Here is a 19,072-nt window from a genome sequence, read left to right as displayed (position 1 = left end):
TGATGAATAGGACATGAGGCTTTGCACGGTTACAAAGCGTACAGCTGTTATCACTTAGGGTGTACAACATTATTGTTGGCAGTTATTTAACCAATAATGGTTGTATGTTGGGTTATTTTTTAGAGGACAGTAAATCTATACTTCTATACAAGCTGCACATTGACTCCTCTTAAACATATCCAAGTTTCATTTCTATAGTATTGTCCCCTGAGAAGAAATATTAAAATGGTTGCTGAAATGTGAGGGGTGTACTCACTTTTGTAAAATACTGTAAATATCTCTTGGAAGAGATTATGTGAAACGCACTTGTAGGTCTTGTGGAGCTCCATGACTTTCTCTTCAAGTTCCTTCGTTTGGTTGGGAGCGAAGCGGAAATCGCCCACGTAGTCAATGCTGTATTCATCTGGATCGTAATCTCCCAATTCTGATTGGACTGTATAGGAACCAAGCACTGTGTGTGTGGCAAAGGAGCAAGGAAGACGTCCAGACACTATATCATCTCTCAACTGTAGACATAGATAATACCTGAAATACAAAAAGAAACAAGCAGACAACAATAAAAAACATGCATCTTTTTCCAAGAAGGCAATTAAATTGAAGCATATCAATTACAATATGCAATTACAATGAAGAAAGAAGAAAGTTAAAAATCAAGAAAATGTTCAGCTAAAATAAATAGTACCACTCCAAAAGGACTAGCAATAAGAAATACAAGGACACATGAATAGGATTAAGAATTCTCTAAATAATTCTGCTTGCACGTTCAAGTGTTTTTGTTACTGCAATTTAACAGATTGCTCTGACCTTGTGATGTCCTCAGAGAGCTGAGCAGGGTCAGGGGGATAAAACTTCACATTGAAAGAGAAATTCCAGGCAACTCCTGAAAGAAAAGAACAGAAAATAAATCACCCATAGTAGTAATGGCTAAGACTTCAATGACACTCTTTCAAAGCTGAAAGCTATTATGAATCATTTCATTGGCCTGACTGGTAACTTAAAAGCAAACGTCTGGAACAGTAGGTCAATAGATTTAAAACAGAAAAATGCAAATGTAACAGAGGCAAAAGGCAAAATCAAAATTACAATAATTTTCATCACATCACAAGACAGTGTAATGAACTATGTACAGAATAGAACATTTAGCATGGCACAATTCAGATAATTATTATATTATGTAAAAAATAATGAATTAATTGATATTTGATAATTATTGAGTGTTACTGTGTCGTGTCAGCTACTTAGTTTCTACATTTTTCATTTTAATAACAATGATCAATTTGCACAATAGTACCTCCTGTGGATTTAGATTAAAATTTTAATGAAAAGCTCCATGTAAGCTAATCATAAACCTATTAATTATATAACAAGTTTGTTATGTAATACAACAAGTTAACTGACAAGATTATATATTTTTCACTAGACTTGGTAATATTTTATCAAGACTAATCCATGTGGTTTAGTTTTAACCCAATGCTTTCTAAACACGTTTTAACTGTGCATTCCCCAGAATAATCAACTGGAAACATTTAATTTATACATTTAAATACATTTATTATTTATTTTTTTATTTATATTTTCAGTAAAAAGCCCAACTGTACATGATGTATGCTGAATTATCTACACACATGCACTAGTTTACAAGCACTTACCCCTGATTTGCTTCTTCATGTCTTTGGCTGGGTCTAACCAGTTCTGTGGAAATAAAAATGCTCTTAGAAGATTCTGCATAAATAAAAGATTGTAAATTGTTTTCACATCTTGAAATAAGAAAAAGCCCACCTTCTGATTTTCAGCATCACGGAATGTTATTCCAAAGTAGTCTTTCTCCAGAAGGTTAAGATGTTCACAGACTTTGTCAAAAATCACCTGGCCTTTGTCTCGCTTCTATGGACAGAGAAATCCTTTGTCAGCACAATTACATTTTATTATGCACTCATCACAATACACTCATTAACTGGTGTTGCTGATGCGGATAACATCACATTAACTTCACTATCAACAACTGTTACATCAAGTATATTTTGAGGTCACACAATCATGAGGCTATTGAGTGGTGCAACAGAAAAGTAATCACATGCATCCATTTCACAGGCATCCAATGATGGCAGTCCATTAAAACAAATATGGCTATGCTCATTGGATGGATGGAATGGCATACTCTGTTTACCAAATATCACAAATACCATTCATTGACATTTGTGAGCTGATGCAAGGGAAACTGGGGTGGCTGGCGCTTTTCTCCGGGAGTGTTATGTTTCTAGTTGGCTGGCTTCACATGTCATAACTAGATTGGTCACATGTCAGCTAATGGTTGGCTGGACATACATGATAGCCTTCTCTACCAGATACATAGCTATTTTAATTAGTGTTTGTTATTGTGAATTGGCAGGTAAGCATTAACCAAGATAAAAAATTAGGATAAAAATAGGGAATAAAATAATAGTAAAAAAAAACAAAATAAAAAAAACCACACACGATCAAAAACGTTCATCATATTCATCCATTGTGTAATTAGATGCTCTGGTAGAATAAATATCTGTAATCCAATAACCTTCATGTAAAAAACACAGACAGCCCTGAGGAAATCTATGGTTACAGAGTACCCCGAGTTTATAAATAAGGTCTCAGTGCACAGTGGAGAGTGTAAACACAAAATAAGTTCTTAATACATTGCTTAAAGAAACACAGATATGTGGATAGTATATCAGAAGATTTATACCGAAATTACATATTTGTGAATATAACATTTCTTTGTAAAACTTTTTTTTTTTCACTTTGCTAACCATTTCCTCAAACTGAGTTGAATACATCATCATTACAGTACAATTATAAACTGATAATTTTTTACTACATTTCATTTAACTGCATTTGGCACTGCCTTGAAATATTCAAGCATTGAATTCCACTTTCACACCGTGCTCCTGAAAAGCTGTAGTTGGTAGAAGAGCTATTTTTAAGCCTTTTCATGGCAGATGAAACCCAATGCATTACTGTCTGTCACAGGGGAAAGCATTTCAGTAAAAGTACACCTCACCCCCAGAGACAGTCTGATGCACATTAAGGGCAGTAAATGGGGGACAGGCTGCAACTCTTCTCCCTTGCACTCACCCCCCCACACACACTCTTTTTACACCCAACGTAATGGCAACAGATGCTCAGTGTGTGCTATAAGGCCAGCAGCCACAAATAAGCCCTACCAGAAACTGTTATTATTGACAGTCATTAGTGCTAAATAACATTGTAATTTTTTTTGTACATTATACATTTTAAGATGCTAAATTTTACATCAGTTTAATAAAACACAGATCTTGACCCCAAGTCAAATTATTTCAAATGTAACTTTTTAACTGTAACTTATATTAATATCAGACTAAAATACAGTAATAAAGTAAGAAATGCAAGTTTTTGTTGCCATGTTAATATGAACAGCTGATAACAGAACATTTCACAAAAGTTTGTTATACGTGTCTATATGCATGATCTCTGCAACATGTCAGAGGCATTGATTGAATAAAACAAAAAGTGAAATTAACAGTAAATTATGTCTGATCTAAACTGATAGCAATGTTGTGTTTCAGGATGATATCTGTTCTTAACATCTCCACTATTTCATTAGCCAATGGATCAGGGCAGAATTGTCAGACTGCATTAATATTATTTAGAAACAAATCAACCATCACCGTTTCTATTCGACTAAAAAGCAAAAACTTAATCTAATCTTTCAAATTGTGCCTACAAATTTCATTGTCTTCAGTATATATTAAGGTAGAAAAAAAAAAAAACAACGATTACAGACCAGGGGTCACCAACATGGTACAGGGAACAGGTGGTCTGCAAAAGGCCTGCGGGCCTTTTTTAAAAATAGCTTTTTCCTACTTTGTTAAATCATTGTTGATAATTATTATGAGAAATCATTAACATGATCAGTGTCTTCACATAGATAAATATCATTAATAATAACATAAAATAAAAGGTAAATTGAGCAAATTTGTAATTTTAGATCAAACTGAAAACACATTAATCGGTACACAAGATGTAGCTCTCAGTTTCAAAGCTTTTCCTGGAGTAAAAGTCCTTATTTCTTTAAGATGTTCATCATGAGAGTTGCAGAGGACTTTCAATGAATCAGAAGCATTCTGCAGGTACCTGGAACAAAGACCTCATTAAGATACAAGCTAATGGGGTTACAACTGTGTGTAATGGCAGATGAGCCTAGAAAAAAAATAGAACATGAGCAAAAAAAGAAAGGGAGGGGACTGCAGAGAAGAGAAGGAAGAGAAATAGAGTCATATAAAAAATGTATGATTTGATGGAAAGAACAGGCTCTCATCTGCATCTATAATGTTGCTGTTTCTAAATCACTGGACCCTTTCAAATAATGATTTATAAAATGTAAATAAAAACACAAGCATTGATTCAAAAGTCTTGTAATAGGTGGCATTTTACTTAAAAAAAAAAAATCATCTGTCACACTTTTTTCCTTGTCCATGAATCAGGGGATTTGTGGCCTTTACTGTAAAGAAGGTTTGAGGAAAAGTTGAAATGTTTTATTTGGTAATAGACCGATGACAACTTGACTAGTCATTAATGTTTCTGGAGTTGGTTATGTAATCACCAAATACAGACACCAACACAAAAAAGACATACTTCTCTTTTTTTTTTTTTTTTGATTCACAGCCAGATTTATTTAAATTCCCCAGAATGTCACATGTGATCTAGTGCTAGTGCTAAAAGTTTAGATCAAAACATGTAAAATAAAGAAAACATAACCGTTGTGACCTACCAGGTAATTTTTTTTCTCAGGTCAGTTATTTCTGCCTCATTAGCATTGCGATCTCTCACTTTGCTGTTCTCTAGTTAGCACTTCAAAGTTGCTGTGTTGCTGAACTTGTGTTTTCTACCTGCACTAGGTCCCTCTGAACATTTCACCTCACTTGCCATATAAAAAAACTAAAGCCTGTGAGTGGTTCTTTACATAACATGCACTGCCACTATTGAGTAGAACATTTAGGATATTTCCACTCTCCTTGTATACATTTCAGAACTCAGTCTCATGTTGATCTCAGAAAAGATCAACTGAAAATGAAATGGATTACACAATTCACTGACATTAAGCTAATTTCACTGGGGACATTATTGTACATGCAAGTCATATTCAGTCAGGTTTCTAAGTGCAGCACCAGTTAATGCTGAGGATGTTATAACTGCACAGTAATTCCCTTGAGGTTGCTGGAACTAAGAGCTGTTCTGAAGCAGGTTATTAGCCTATGGCTGAATTCCAAATACTACAAACAGACACTTGTCCTCATTACAGTCATTGGGGCATAGACCTAGCTTGGCTTTTCTAATGAGAGATGTCTGCTTGGGGGTAGTGTCCCATTGTAGAAAGACATTTAAAATGGATACCCTCCATACTGGCTATAAAGCAGTGTAGTGCTTGAGGGGTGAGATTCAAACACACTAATCAGACCTGAGATAAAATTGAGATATATCTTTCCACCACTGGTGGACCTATCCACATTTATCCACAATGAAAGTGGTCAGTGCAAGTGATCAGAACACCCTGGCATCATCAACTAGATGTGGTACACTGACCAACATGCTCACTTCAAGTAACCATCTACTTGATGGGTAAATATGGTAGCCACAGCACCATGTCACAACACAGGGCCATAGAGCCTGGAGCCCTGTATCGGATTCCATCCTTGCACTGGATCTCGATTAGACCCTCCTCTAATTCCCCATCTAAGATGCCAATCTGAAATGGGTGCTAAAAAAACCTGTATTACTGTGATCATTAACTTAAGCAAATAAAATTGGAGATGTTTTGGCATTAAGATTACTTTACATTACATATTGCAGCCTGTTGTTTTCTGTAAAGCTGCTTTGAGACAATGTCTGTTGTGAAAAGCGCTATACAAATAAACTTGACTTGACTTGACTTGACTTTACATACTTTTGTGGCCAGATGATTTGTGAACCCACAATGTGATCACCAAACTGTGTAAATTAATAGAATGAAAAAAGAGTCTCTTGTCTAAGCAGAAACTAGCCAACTGCATTGTGGACATATTCACCATGGTTTGTAGGCAGACTGGATGCACAGCCCCTATTTGTCCGTATCAATCTATTATAAATGTCTCTTACCCATGTGCTTTGCTTGCACTACTGCTAATTAAACATTACTATGCACCTTCTTAAAATTCTATAAAAGTTAACCTTTTCGGTCACTTAAACTTTGCTTCTATGAATCTTGGTAAACTGCCTGACAATAGAAAACCAGGTAGGAACTCTAGCAGAAGGGTCCAAAAAAAAAGTTTGTCAGTTGCATTTATCTATTTATTAGCTTGTTTGTTTATTGATTGATTGATTAACCCCTAACTATTCAGGATTCAGGGTTCATGCAGTGCTATAAAACAAAGAGATTTATTTCCATGCCTGTTCAGACTGAGAATTCTTGCCGCATTTCATAAAAAAATTTGTGTCTGTGGTGGTGTTTTGAAAGATAAGCTGTGAACACATCTCTTTTTATAACAAACTTGTGGCTTATCATTCATTATCTGTAGCAGCCAAACTAATTGTGTGTCACAGTTCAGTAAGAAGACAGTTAACTACCCAAGCATCCTGTTATTTAACTGATAGCCGTGGAAGAATTGTTCAAAAATGAATTTAGCTTAAATTTAGAATGTTTTGGTACATAGAGGCTATAAAGGTTTATATATTTTATACTTTATTATTGCTTAATACACTGCTAATCCTCAAGCTTAAAAAATAAAATAGAGCCTTAAGTTTCTGTGTGTCATAAATGTCACCTTGCTTGTGAATGTGTTGGCAAAAGTTTAAATATTTGAATATTAAGGCTGAAATGTTTATTCTCAATCTGCATGTACGCATAACAGACTAACCAGGGTTTAGCTCAGAAAATAGGGCATTCTAACAGTATAAAAATGTAAATACACAAACAGCGGTACCTGACAAGACATTTTACAAGTAGAAAGCTTAAACAGATTAGGCGCATGTACTAATCCAGCCAAATCCGGTAGTTTAAGATAAAACGGCATTGAGTAGTTTAAATTCTAGCTCTTGGCAGACGTCATTTAACACTTAGCACTGTCCTACACAGACAGCAACTAAAACACCATAAACAAATGCAGCATGACAGATTTATATAGCCAAATGGAACTCGGGTCCTTGGAATCAGTAGGACACTGTAGACATGTTGAAGGAGAGTCTTTATATGATCATAAAGGGCAATTAAGAACCATATTGCAATGAATATTGCTTTCTATGCACCCAAACCTAGCAACACGATTTTATATTTACAAAAACTAAAATAAAAGATAAACATATTTGTAATAATTTATGTAATAAAATTGGTTGTATCCACATACTGAATATTATACTATTATGCCACTAGTTTACTGCAAATATTTAGCAAAAATATTTCTTCCATTCTGAGAAGTAAAAGGTAAAAAAACATTTCAGGACTTGCATTTGAAATAATTTCAAATTCTCTATGTTCTTCATTTCTTTTATATTTTAAAACTTTTTTGGATCAAAAGATCACTTGGTACCTAAGCACAGTGGGCCAAAGTTCAGTGATTGACTTCGTGATCAAAATTGAAGTCATATGTTCTGAATGCTTGGAAAAAAAACAGGAACAAAGCTGTTCACTGATCACTGCTTAGTGGTGACTTGAATTTGTTGCTCTGGACACCAGTCAGATCAGGTACCCCTGCCTGATCAAAAAAACCCACCTGTAGAAGATTTGCAATCATATTAAATGTGTGTATGTGTATATATATATATATATATATATATATATATATATATATATATATATATATATATATATATATATATATATATATATATACAGTGGGTACGGAAAGTATTCAGACTCCCTTAAATTTTTCACTCTTTGTTATATTGCAGCCATTTGCTAAAATCATTTAGGTTCATTCTTCTTCCTCATGAATGTACACATAGCACCCCATACTGACAGAAAAACACAGAATTGTTGACATTGTTGCAGATTTATTAAAAAAGAAAAACTGAAATATCACATGGTCCTAAGTATTCAGACCCTTTGCTCAGTATTTAGTAGAAGCCCCCTTTTGATCTAATACAGCCAGGAGTCTTTTTGGGAAAGATGCAACAAGTCTTTCACACCTGGATTTGGGGATCCTCTGCCATTCCTCCTTGCAGATCCCCTCCAGTTCTGTCAGGTTGGATGGTAAACGTTGGTGGACAGCCATTTTTAGGTCTCCCCAGAGATGCTCAATTGGGTTTAAGTCAGGGCTCTGGCTGGGCCATTCAAGAACAGTCACGGAGTTGTTGTGAAGCCACTCCTTCGTTATTTCAGCTGTGTGCTTAGGGTCATTGTCTTGTTGGAAGGTAAACCTTCGGCCCAGTCTGAGGTCCAGAGCACTCTGGAGAAGGTTTTTGTCCAGGATATCCCTGTACTTGGCTGCATTCATCTTTCCCTCGATTGCAACCAGTCGTCCTGTCCCTGCAGCTGAAAAACACCCCCACAGCATGATGCTGCCACCACCATTCTTCACTGTTGGGACTGTATTGGACAGGTGATGAGCAGTGCCTGGTTTTCTCCACACATACCGCTTAGAATTAAGGCCAAAAAGTTTTATTTTGATCTCATCAGACCAGAGAATCTTATTTCTCACCATCTTGGAGTCCTTCAGGTGTTTTTTAGCAAACTCCATGCGGGCTTTCATGTGTCTTACACTGAGGAGAGGCTTCCGTCGGGCCACTCTGCCATAAAGCCCCGACTGGTGGAGGGCTGCAGTGATGTTTGACTTTCTACAACTTTCTCCCATCTCCTGACTGCATTTCTGAAGCTCAGCCACAGTGATCTTTGGGTTCTTCTTTACCTCTCTCACCAAGGCTCTTCTCCCCCGATAGCTCAGTTTGGCCGGACGGCCAGCTCTAGGAAGGGTTCTGGTCATCCCAAACGTCTTCCATTTGAGGATTATGGAGGCCACTGTGCTCTTAGGAACCTTAAGTGCAGCAGAAATTTTTTTGGAACCTTGGCCAGATCTGTGCCTTGCCACAATTCTGTCTCTGAGCTCTTCAGGCAGTTTCTTTGATCTCATGATTCTCATTTGCTCTGACATGCATTGTGATCTGGAAGGTCTTATATAGACAGGTGTGTGGCTTTCCTAATCAAGTCCAATTAGTATAATCAAACACATCTGGACTCAAATGAAGGTGTAGAACCATCTCAAGGATGATCAGAAGAAATGGAAAGCACCTGAGTTAAATATATGAGTGTCACAGCAAAGGGTCTGAATACTTAGGACCATGTGATATTTCAGTTTTTCTTTTTTAATAAATCTGCAACAATGTCAACAATTCTGTGTTTTTCTGTCAATATGGGGAGCTATGTGTACATTCATGAGGAAGAAGAATGAACTCAAATGATTTTAGCAAATGGCTGCAATATAACAAAGAGTGAAAAATTTAAGGGGGTCTGAATACTTTCCGTACCCACTGTATATATATTCCAAAGAGTTTTGAAGGAAGGAAATTGTGTTCTGCTTCAGAATGTCACAGTACATGTTGTAATCCATGTTTCCCTTAATGACCACCACCATGCTTGACTGTAGGCAGAACACAGTTTTCTTGGTTCTCCTCACAGGGCATCACCACACATGCTGTACACCATCTAAGCCAAACAAATTTATCTTAATCTCAACAGACCACAGGCCAGTAATTTATGCTCTTGGACAGGTTGTTTTTAGCAAAATGTTTGCAGGTTTTCTTGTGAGCCAGTTCCAGAAGAGGCTTCCTTCCGCTTCTGCAACCTCTAAAGCAGTGCTGGCAGCACTTATGCGTCTGTTTTTTGAAGCCAGTTTCTGCACCTGACGCACAGCACGGTGTGTGTGTGTGTGTGTGTGTGTGTGTGTGTGTGTGTGTGTATATATATATATACAGTGAGGAAAATAAGTATTTGAACACCCTGCTATTTTGCAAGTTCTCCCACTTAAAAATAATGGAGGGGTCTGAAATTGTCATGGTAGGTGCATGTCCACTGTGAGAGACATAATCTAAAAAAAAAAATCCAGAAATCACAATATATGAGTTTTAAACTATTTATTTGTATGATACAGCTGCAAATAAGTATTTGAACACCTGTCTATCAGCTAGAATTCTGACTCTCAAAGACCTGTTAGTCTGCCTTTAAAATGTCCACCTCCACTACATTTATTATCCTAAATTAGATGCACCTGTTTGAGGTCGTTAGCTGCATAAAGACACCTGTCCACCCCATACAATCAGTAAGAATCCAACTACTAACATGGCCAAGACCAAAGAGCTGTCCAAAGACACTAGAGACAAAATTGTACACCTCCACAAGGCTGGAAAGGGCTACGGGGAAATTGCCAAGCAGCTTGGTGAAAAAAGTTCCACTGTTGGAGCAATCATTAGAAAATGGAAGAAGCTAAACATGACTGTCAATCTCCCTCAGACTGGGGCTCCATGCAAGATCTCACCTCGTGGGGTCTCAATGATCCTAAGGAAGGTGAGAAATCAGCCCAGAACTACACGGGAGGAGCTGGTCAATGAACGGCAAAGAGCTGGAACCACCGTTTCCAAGGTTACTGTTGGTAATACACTAAGATGTCATGGTTTGAAATCATGCATGGCACGGAAGGTTTCCCTGCTTAAACCAGCATAGGTCCAGGCACGTCTTGAGTTTGCCAATGACCATTTGGATGATCCGGAGGAGTTATGGGAGAAAGTCATGTGGTCAGATTAGACCAAAATAGAACTTTTGGGTCATAATTCCACTAAACGTGTTTGGAGGAAGAAGAATGATAAGTACCATCCCAAGAACACCATCCCTACTGTGAAGCATAAGGGGTGGTAGCATCATGCTTTGGGGTGTTTTTCTGCACATGGGACAGGGCGATGTATTGAGGAGAGGATGACCAGGGCCATGTATTGCGAGATTTTGGGGAACAACCTCCTTCCCTCAGTTAGAGCATTGAAGATGGGTCGAGGCTGGGTCTTCCAACATGACAATGACCCGAAGCAAACAGCCAGGATAACCAAGGAGTGGCTCTGTAAGAAGCATATCAAGGTTCTGGCGTGGCCTAGCCAGTCTCCAGACCTAAACCCAATAGAGAATCTTTGGAGGGAGCTCAAACTCCGTGTTTCTCAGCGACAGGCCAGAAACCTGACTGATGTAGAGAAGATCTGTGTGGAGGAGTGGGCCAAAATTTCCTCCTGCAGTGTGTGCAAACCTGGTGAAAAACTACAGGAAACGTTTGACCTCTGTAATTGCAAACAAAGGCTACTGTACCAAATATTACCATTGACTTTGTCATGTGTTCAAATACTTATTTGCAGCTGTATCATACAAATAAATAGTTAAAAAATCATACATTGTGATTTCTGGATTTTTTTTTTTTAGATTATGTCTCTTACAGTGGACATGCACATAGGATGACAATTTCAGACCCCTCCATGATTTCTAAGTGGGAGAACTTGCAAAATAGCAGGGTGTTCAAATACTTATTTTCCTCACTGTATATATATATATATATACACATACAGTATATATGTGAGACACACACAGACAGCATCTCACAAAAGTGATTCCCTAGGTCAAATGCATGGTGATAAAAAGAATAAGATTAAACATAAGCTTGGCTAAATTTGATTAAAATCATAATATTAGTAATAATAGTTATAACTGAGAAACTTCACTCACTTCCACCACACAGGTGTAGTCTGAACCATCCAGAAGCGCCACTTTGCACTGCATGTTTTTGGGCTTCTTGTTCACCTTAATGGGAGACCTAGAGAGCTTGCTGGAAGTGGACTTGTAGGGGGTGGACTCGTCCTCAGTTGACTGCTGATCAGCTTTCCCCTGTGCAACACCCCCTGCCTCTCTCGCGCCGTTCTGCTCAGGAGAAAACAGATAAAGAAAATGGCCCAATCTCCTAAACATCACGAACACATATAGACTAAATAAACTTTGAACTAGTGCTCTGAATGGGTCAGAGGCATTTTTCTACTTTTATTAATCTTAAAGGCTGGGTGGAGATGTTCAAGGTCTGGCATTATATAAGTTTATTTCACATTGTTTTATTTTATTTTATTTGCCATTCTACCTGGTTAATGATATTTCTAGAAAGGTTTGGGTTTTCCAAAATTTTTTAGTTTCCTTCCTCAAATCAAATTTTAAACTGATGCATGTTAAAAAGTCCAGAACATTAAAAAAATATACATTACAAAACATCCCCCCTCAGTTGAATTAAGAAACAGTATAAAATAAATACAACACACCCCAATAATATGCCTTGGATTTAGAAAACAGATGTTACCTGTTCTTTTTTAACTGGGGTACTATGGGCAGCTGCAGGTGGAAGCTGGTCGTCTAAGGGTGGGGCTGTGTGAGGTGGAGCTGCACCTGCCCCCTGCTGCTCCGGATTGCCTTCTAACTCTGAATTCGGCTCTGTCGTCATGGTAATTCACACTGTAACAAGAACAGTATTATTGTTATTATTGAATAACAGGCATATTGTTAATTGCAAGAACACATACTATTAGTTACCAGACCTATTTTTTAATATACTGTTAAAAAAATAAGAACACTTAAAACAAACAGTGTTGCTAAGGCAGTGCAGTTGCAGACACAACACCCTTTCGTAGAGATGTTATGATTCGAGTATATAAGGCGACACCTCTGTAACTGCTTTGAAATTGCAACTACTTCATGTTCTAAATTTACGGGTGTTACAAACAGTCGCAAATCTACATGAAGCTGACAGGCAGTGAGAGGATTGATGACACTCTGCATAGACAGACTGGCAATACGGACACAATCAGAAGTTTTGGCTGGAAGGTTTTATAACTGAAACAGCTAAAGATGATAAACAGCTATTTAAATACGTAATGCTGAATGATTGGCAGGACATTTTGTAACAGAACACTATGCTATGTGTTGGGATGGTGTTTACAACACACCCAACTGCTCAATGACATCATGGATAAAGCGGACATGTTTCCTCAAACATTAGCATGCTCTTACATCTTTTGATTGCAAATAAAACAATGCTGGCAATGAAATGAAAAACAACAAATCTATAGGCACCGAAAGGACCACTTCAATTTATTTTTAGTTGGAAAAATGTACATCTCAAGCGCAGCAATTATTTCCCAGTAAAGCCACAGCCCACAATCTCTTCCTACAAACTCAAACAAAACCATATATTTAAAATAAATAAAACAACTCTTTTCGAAACATGCTTTGGAAAGGGATTAGGCAATAGCAGAAGGTGCTTGTCAACAACAACAGAATATCTAATACCAAATAATAAATCATAAACACAATATATTAGTCTAATATATATATATATACATACATATATATATACATACATATACATACATACATTATATATATATATATATATATATATATATATATATATATATATATATATATATATATATATATATATATATATATATATATATATACACACACAGACACAGTATATATGCTTACCAGAACTTGTCTTAGGCAAAATCCTAGCAGCTGAATTTTTGACAACCTGTAATTAGTTTAATGTAGATTTCAAAACCACAAAAAGCAAAACATTAAAGTAATCGATGCTTGAAAAAAAAAAAGAATTGTTACATTTTTCAACAACTGAAAAAGATGTTCCTGAGATGAAATTTTTTTTATTTTAAATGTACTTTGAACATGGGATTCAAAACAGTGCTTTCTAATTTTAAGGTAAAAACAGCTTTATTGGTTTGATGGTGTAAACCGATAAGCATTACATCAGATTTTTCACTAAGTAGACAGAGGAATTGCTGAGGCATCCATATTTTCATCTCAGAAATGCAGTGTTCAAGATAGCCAATGGCTACATTATTGCCAGGATTTGTATGAATGTATATCTGGGGGTCATTCGCATAAAAGTTGAAACTTAAGACAAAGAGTTCCCAAAAGCTGACCAAGAGGAAAGATGTACATACTAAAAAGCAGTGGACACAAAATCGAACCTTGTAGGACACCAAATTGAACTGAACCAACTTTATATAAAAATAAACTAAATAAACTGCCTATAATCGGAGAGATGAGACTAAAACCAATTTAATACAGTGTCGAAAACACCAAAAAATAGTTTCCAAACGAGTGAGTAATAGAGAGTGATCCACAGTGTCAAGAAGTATCAATATTGAAGGACAACCGGAGTCCGCAGCAATCAACAGGTCATTTGTAACCATTACTAAAGCCGTTTCAGTGCTGTGGAATTTACAAAAACCAGATTGGAGGGGTTCGAAAAGATTAGTTACAATGAGATGAGTATACAACTGAGAAACCACAATCCGCTCAAGAAGTTTAGCAAGAAAGAGATTAGAAATGGGACAAAAATGATTGAGGTTGCCCAAATCTACGTTAGCCGTTTTTGGTATAGGAGTTACAGCAGTAATTTTAAATGCTTCTGGAACCACTCCTGTGCGCAAGGAATCATTTATTATATTTAAGACAACAGGGTCAAGAGAGGTTTAAAATTTAACAAATTATTTGGTATAGGATCCACTATGGTTTGGGAAACCACATGATCAATCAATCGATTGATCGATCGATTGATTGACAGACAGACATGTTTGTCTTCAATACATTTTATCAGTGTGACTGTAAATATACTGTAGTGTGTAGACTGTAGTGGCACATGAGAGAAATTATCACTGTGTAAAATGATAGAGGGATGGGACATGCCCACCTGTGTTCTATTTTAGGAGATTAGACTTATGGTGTCTGCTGGGTGTGTGACATACACACTAGCATAAACCTAACTGAACCTACAACACTTTACACTTCAGGAAACAGCAAAGGCCGTGGGACATGTGCCAGTATCATGTAAGTGCATTTAAATAAAAATAAAAATCTACTGTTTATGCAAACTATTAACATTTGGATAACTGAATAAAAGCATAGATTAACCTAAGAGAAATGCTGAATAAATGGTCAAAAAGCCAATCAGAATTCAGATGTCAAGTTGCTGTAGACTGGCTCTGAATGCCATACATACCTCCTAAAATATGCACAAAGCAGGAAAAAGAGAGCTAAAAATAATATTCTTTAAGCAGTGAATAGCATCAGGGTCCTTAAAGGGAGATATTCATGGCATGTGCACAATCACAAACATAATTTATGGTTTCTGTGTGTTGCGTATTAATTGGAAACCTCCCCAGCCAACAAAAAGCACATTATATTGTTCATATACACAAATAATTTTAACAATAGCCTGTATAGTTAATAGAAAACAGAATGCAGTTATTAAGCCTGCGCTGGATTTTTCCATTATGTGTTTTCACATTAAGTTTTTTTCTCTATAATACTGTAATGACTCTGATTACTCTCTGACCAGTGACAGCACTTTTGTAGGTCAGAGTAGACAAATGACAAATTCCAGCAGTAGAAAGGCAGTGAGTGATTTTCAAGTGATAAGTGGTGTCATGCTGTGCACGTGTTGCCACACAAACATTTGGGGCACTTTGATGAAAATTAATGTTTTCTTGCTCTTTTTCTCTGTTGCATACTCGGTAGATTACGTTTCTCATTCAAATAAAAAGTGATCCATACCAGTATGAATATAATTTATATTTCAGGAGAAATGTATAACACACTGAAAATAATTTGAACACTAACATATTTAAATCAAGACCACAAACATTTTTTTCCCTACAAATCATTTTCGACAAAATGCAGGTAGGTAGTTACAACCATAGACAAATGAAATAGCATATTAATACTAATTTGTATATTTCAGTAAATGTATTTAATTCTAATATTTATTTAAGTGAAAATTCTGTCCTTCATTTAAATACGCTGGTCTATAATTTAGTGTGTTCGTCAACTGTTATATAACCCACTACTATGGTCATGACCCCTGAAGAGAATTCTCTTTGGCATTATACCTGAAGTCTTGAAACTGTTTAATTCCTTTCAGTTGAACTGTCAGAGCCAATCACTGTCACACAAGTACGTGTCACTGAAATAATTCAGAAAAAGGTACTCGTCTTATACATTTTAAAATTCAAGTTGTCTCATGACAGACAAAATGAACCACTGTGGTCGAAAGAAGTGACAGTACTGAGTGAGCACAAGCAATGCTCTAATATTTTTTCCACATATTTTTTATATTTGGTCTACCAGTATGTATTAGTTAAACAAACGTTTATAACTGCATGAACTTAGATGAATCTAAGCATGATGTAGGGTTTGGCCATATTTAAGAACTGCACAATATAAAGTGTAAAAACGTTATAAAGAACTTTTTATTAAATGCAAATATTTAACAAATTAATAAGAAATTCTTGAGAATATGTTATCCTTCAGCATTTTGTTCTCACATGCTGAGCAACCTTTTTTTTATTTCTGTATGTGCGCCATTCATAGCATGTTGTAAAATATATATTTTTTATACCGTATTTTCCGGACTATAAGCCGCTACTAGTACCTTTATTGTGCTTTGAACCCCGCGGCTTAAACAACGAAGCGGCTAATTTATGGATTTCCTGGGTTTTTCCCGGTTTCACAAGCTTCAAAGCCAAAAAACTGAGACCCATAAGATTAGACCAATGAAATTGCGGAACGGGTTCAGGTGAGCCAATGAAACTCTTTATATTAAATCAGACGCGCTCCCACTGAATCAGGCCGCACCACATCATATATATGGATGAGGTTCCTCTGACGTTTGACCTGCTGCTCACTCACTAACTCCAGTTGCAAAAGAAATCATATAAGCACAGACGGGTTTCTAAAACTCGTGCTTTTTTATTTTTCTTGGCAACAGCGTTATAGGTTAGTCAAAGAAACTTCAGCCTTGCACACATGCAGTAATACCGGGGAAAAAATTCCCAAAATGCCGCTTTGCTCTTAAAGGAGCCACAACATATTTCACCCGTTACACCGTGTAACAGACACTGTCTTTCGTAAAAGCCTGTGTAAAGTTCATTAGTTTCAATGTAGGCTTATACACAGGTGCGGCTTATTTATGTTTAAAATTTAAATATTTGTAATTTTCAATGGGTGCGGCTTATATATGGGTGCGCTTTATAGTCTGGAAATTACGGTAATAATTATACCGTTTCATTTGATATGTCTGATGTGTTCATGTTACTACTAACTACTAAACTAATTTACGGATGCTGCATTTAGGACAGCTAAAAGATATGCTTTAGGCTGATGTGATTCCTGACAGTAATCTTTTACGTGTAAGATTCAACAAATCTACAAAACCACAATGTACAATATTTGTAAGAATTATTAGGCTGAATGTTTATGAGGAAAAAAGTAATGATACAACATAGTGTTCAGTTTGTTCAGTGTAATCTTGTAATTGGTTCTTATAGTCATACAAAATAACTACATATGGTAATTAAATATGTTAAAAGGCCTGCTGCAGATAGACTAGTTCATACCTCAAAGAAATGTTTTACCACTTTATGTTTGTCTTTGTATTGTTGTATTGCACAACTAATTGCACCTCAAAGCTGTTGTTTCTGTTTAACGGGTGACTCTCTGCAAATCCTCCTCTAAATCCAGTCTGCTCCCTTAAAGAGCCATCAATAAGAAACCACTGTTCCACTTCAATACCTGCATGCTTTTTTCACATGAAAAGAAATGGATAGGTCAGCCCCAGAAAACACACTCTCACTTTAGTAACTCTTACTTTCACGGCTGTGCGTGTGTTTTCGTTTGTGCGTGTACACTCTAAAGTAGGTCACACTCGCACTGGACCACATTGTGGCATGACCAGCAGCAGTGTTATGATAAGCTCCTCACGTCATCATTACTACACAGGTGAATGGAAGCAGCTTAATGGATTTGATTTCCATAGTAACCACATATAGACAGTTCAGACATCGGTAAACATCAACATAATTGCTTTCATACACTCCTGAGGTTTTAGTCCACAGTAAAAATACTGACATTAACAAAGAAAATGTAATAGACTATGCACTTTTCGAAATGCACATAAAAGTAAAAAGGTGCATGTCCTTTTTAAACTAAATAATACATTGAATGCCTAAAACAAGCATAAAGTCCCTTCCTCATGACCCTTTACTCATCCAGTTCTTGTAATGGAAAATTCGAGAAACATCTTGACATTTTACAACTTTATGCCTGAACTTCAGGGTAGCAGTGGCATTGCAAAATACAGGGAATTATCAAAAATAGTTATGCAAATAAAAATGTATAATGCAGTAAATCAAATTCTGAGTCAACATTTAGAGTTTATTGAATGTTCCCCATATTATAACGATCAAGTTTCCATTTAACATCAGCAATAAGTTGGGTTTATACAAAGCATTGCAGTATCATTTCATAATCTTAAATAAAAGTCATGCAGGTGGTTTGTTGTTTTTAATTAAAAAAAAATCTATATTAATTTGGACGTATGAAATCTAAAGAAATCTGTGCTGTCAAAAACAATATTCCTGAACTTAGACTCTTATCGTAGGTAGATGTGAAAGATTTTTCCATTCATAAAGTGGGAATTACAGGGGACAGATGAAATTAAATGTAGAAAAAAAGGTTGTAATAAATCTAATTTTATTGTAGTGTTTGTCTTACAAAGGCTTGTCACAATATAATACATTGTCTTTCTTTCTCTCTTTCTTTCATTCTTTCTTAGCACCATTTTAACTTCAGACATTGTATTGTATCATATTGTATTGTAGTTGAACAAAAAGGACAAACGCACAAAGTTATGTATTGTTCATTAACACGCATGATTAGCTTAACGTTTTCCGCCACAACATCATTATTCTATTTTATAATAGACATATAATGTCAGAAAATATTAGGTCTAAAGCCCATAAGGCTTGTTTTTTATATCAATTTAAGATTTACGACTTTGAACTTACTTATATAAAGACTTATGAAGAAGTTTACAAGAAGGTAATGAGAAAACCTTTTGTTTTCGATTAAATAATGTTGTACAGTAATGCTGTACAGCAATCTCTACATATCTACAAGCTTGTGTCTTCACTATTCAATGCAAAGAGTAGACAAAGC

General features: G+C 36.1%; 1 protein-coding gene across 31 annotated transcripts in view; it reads right to left on the bottom strand.

Annotated features, from left to right (window-relative positions):
- Positions 1-19,072, bottom strand: part of epb41l3a (erythrocyte membrane protein band 4.1-like 3a) — a 79,191-nt gene that overhangs the window by 32,827 nt on the left and 27,292 nt on the right. For 27 of the 31 annotated variants that reach the window (XM_083544888.1, XM_083544878.1, XM_083544883.1 and 24 more), the window contains exons 2-7: positions 12,354-12,505; positions 11,738-11,929; positions 1,780-1,884; positions 1,650-1,692; positions 805-880; positions 307-525 (exon numbers count right to left, since the gene is read on the bottom strand). In XM_083544888.1, coding sequence (XP_083401014.1) covers positions 307-525; positions 805-880; positions 1,650-1,692; positions 1,780-1,884; positions 11,738-11,929; positions 12,354-12,494 — 776 coding nt within the window. In that variant the 5' untranslated portion in view covers positions 12,495-12,505. The remainder of the gene's footprint in view (positions 1-306; positions 526-804; positions 881-1,649; positions 1,693-1,779; positions 1,885-11,737; positions 11,930-12,353; positions 12,506-19,072) is intronic. The other 4 variants (XM_083544886.1, XM_083544887.1, XM_083544889.1 and 1 more) reach the window with 1 other exon arrangement.

The sequence above is a fragment of the Silurus aristotelis genome, assembly GCF_946808225.1.
Source record: "Silurus aristotelis genome assembly, chromosome: 1".
Lineage (NCBI taxonomy): Eukaryota > Metazoa > Chordata > Actinopteri > Siluriformes > Siluridae > Silurus > Silurus aristotelis.
This window is presented reverse-complemented; position numbering and strand designations above follow the sequence as displayed.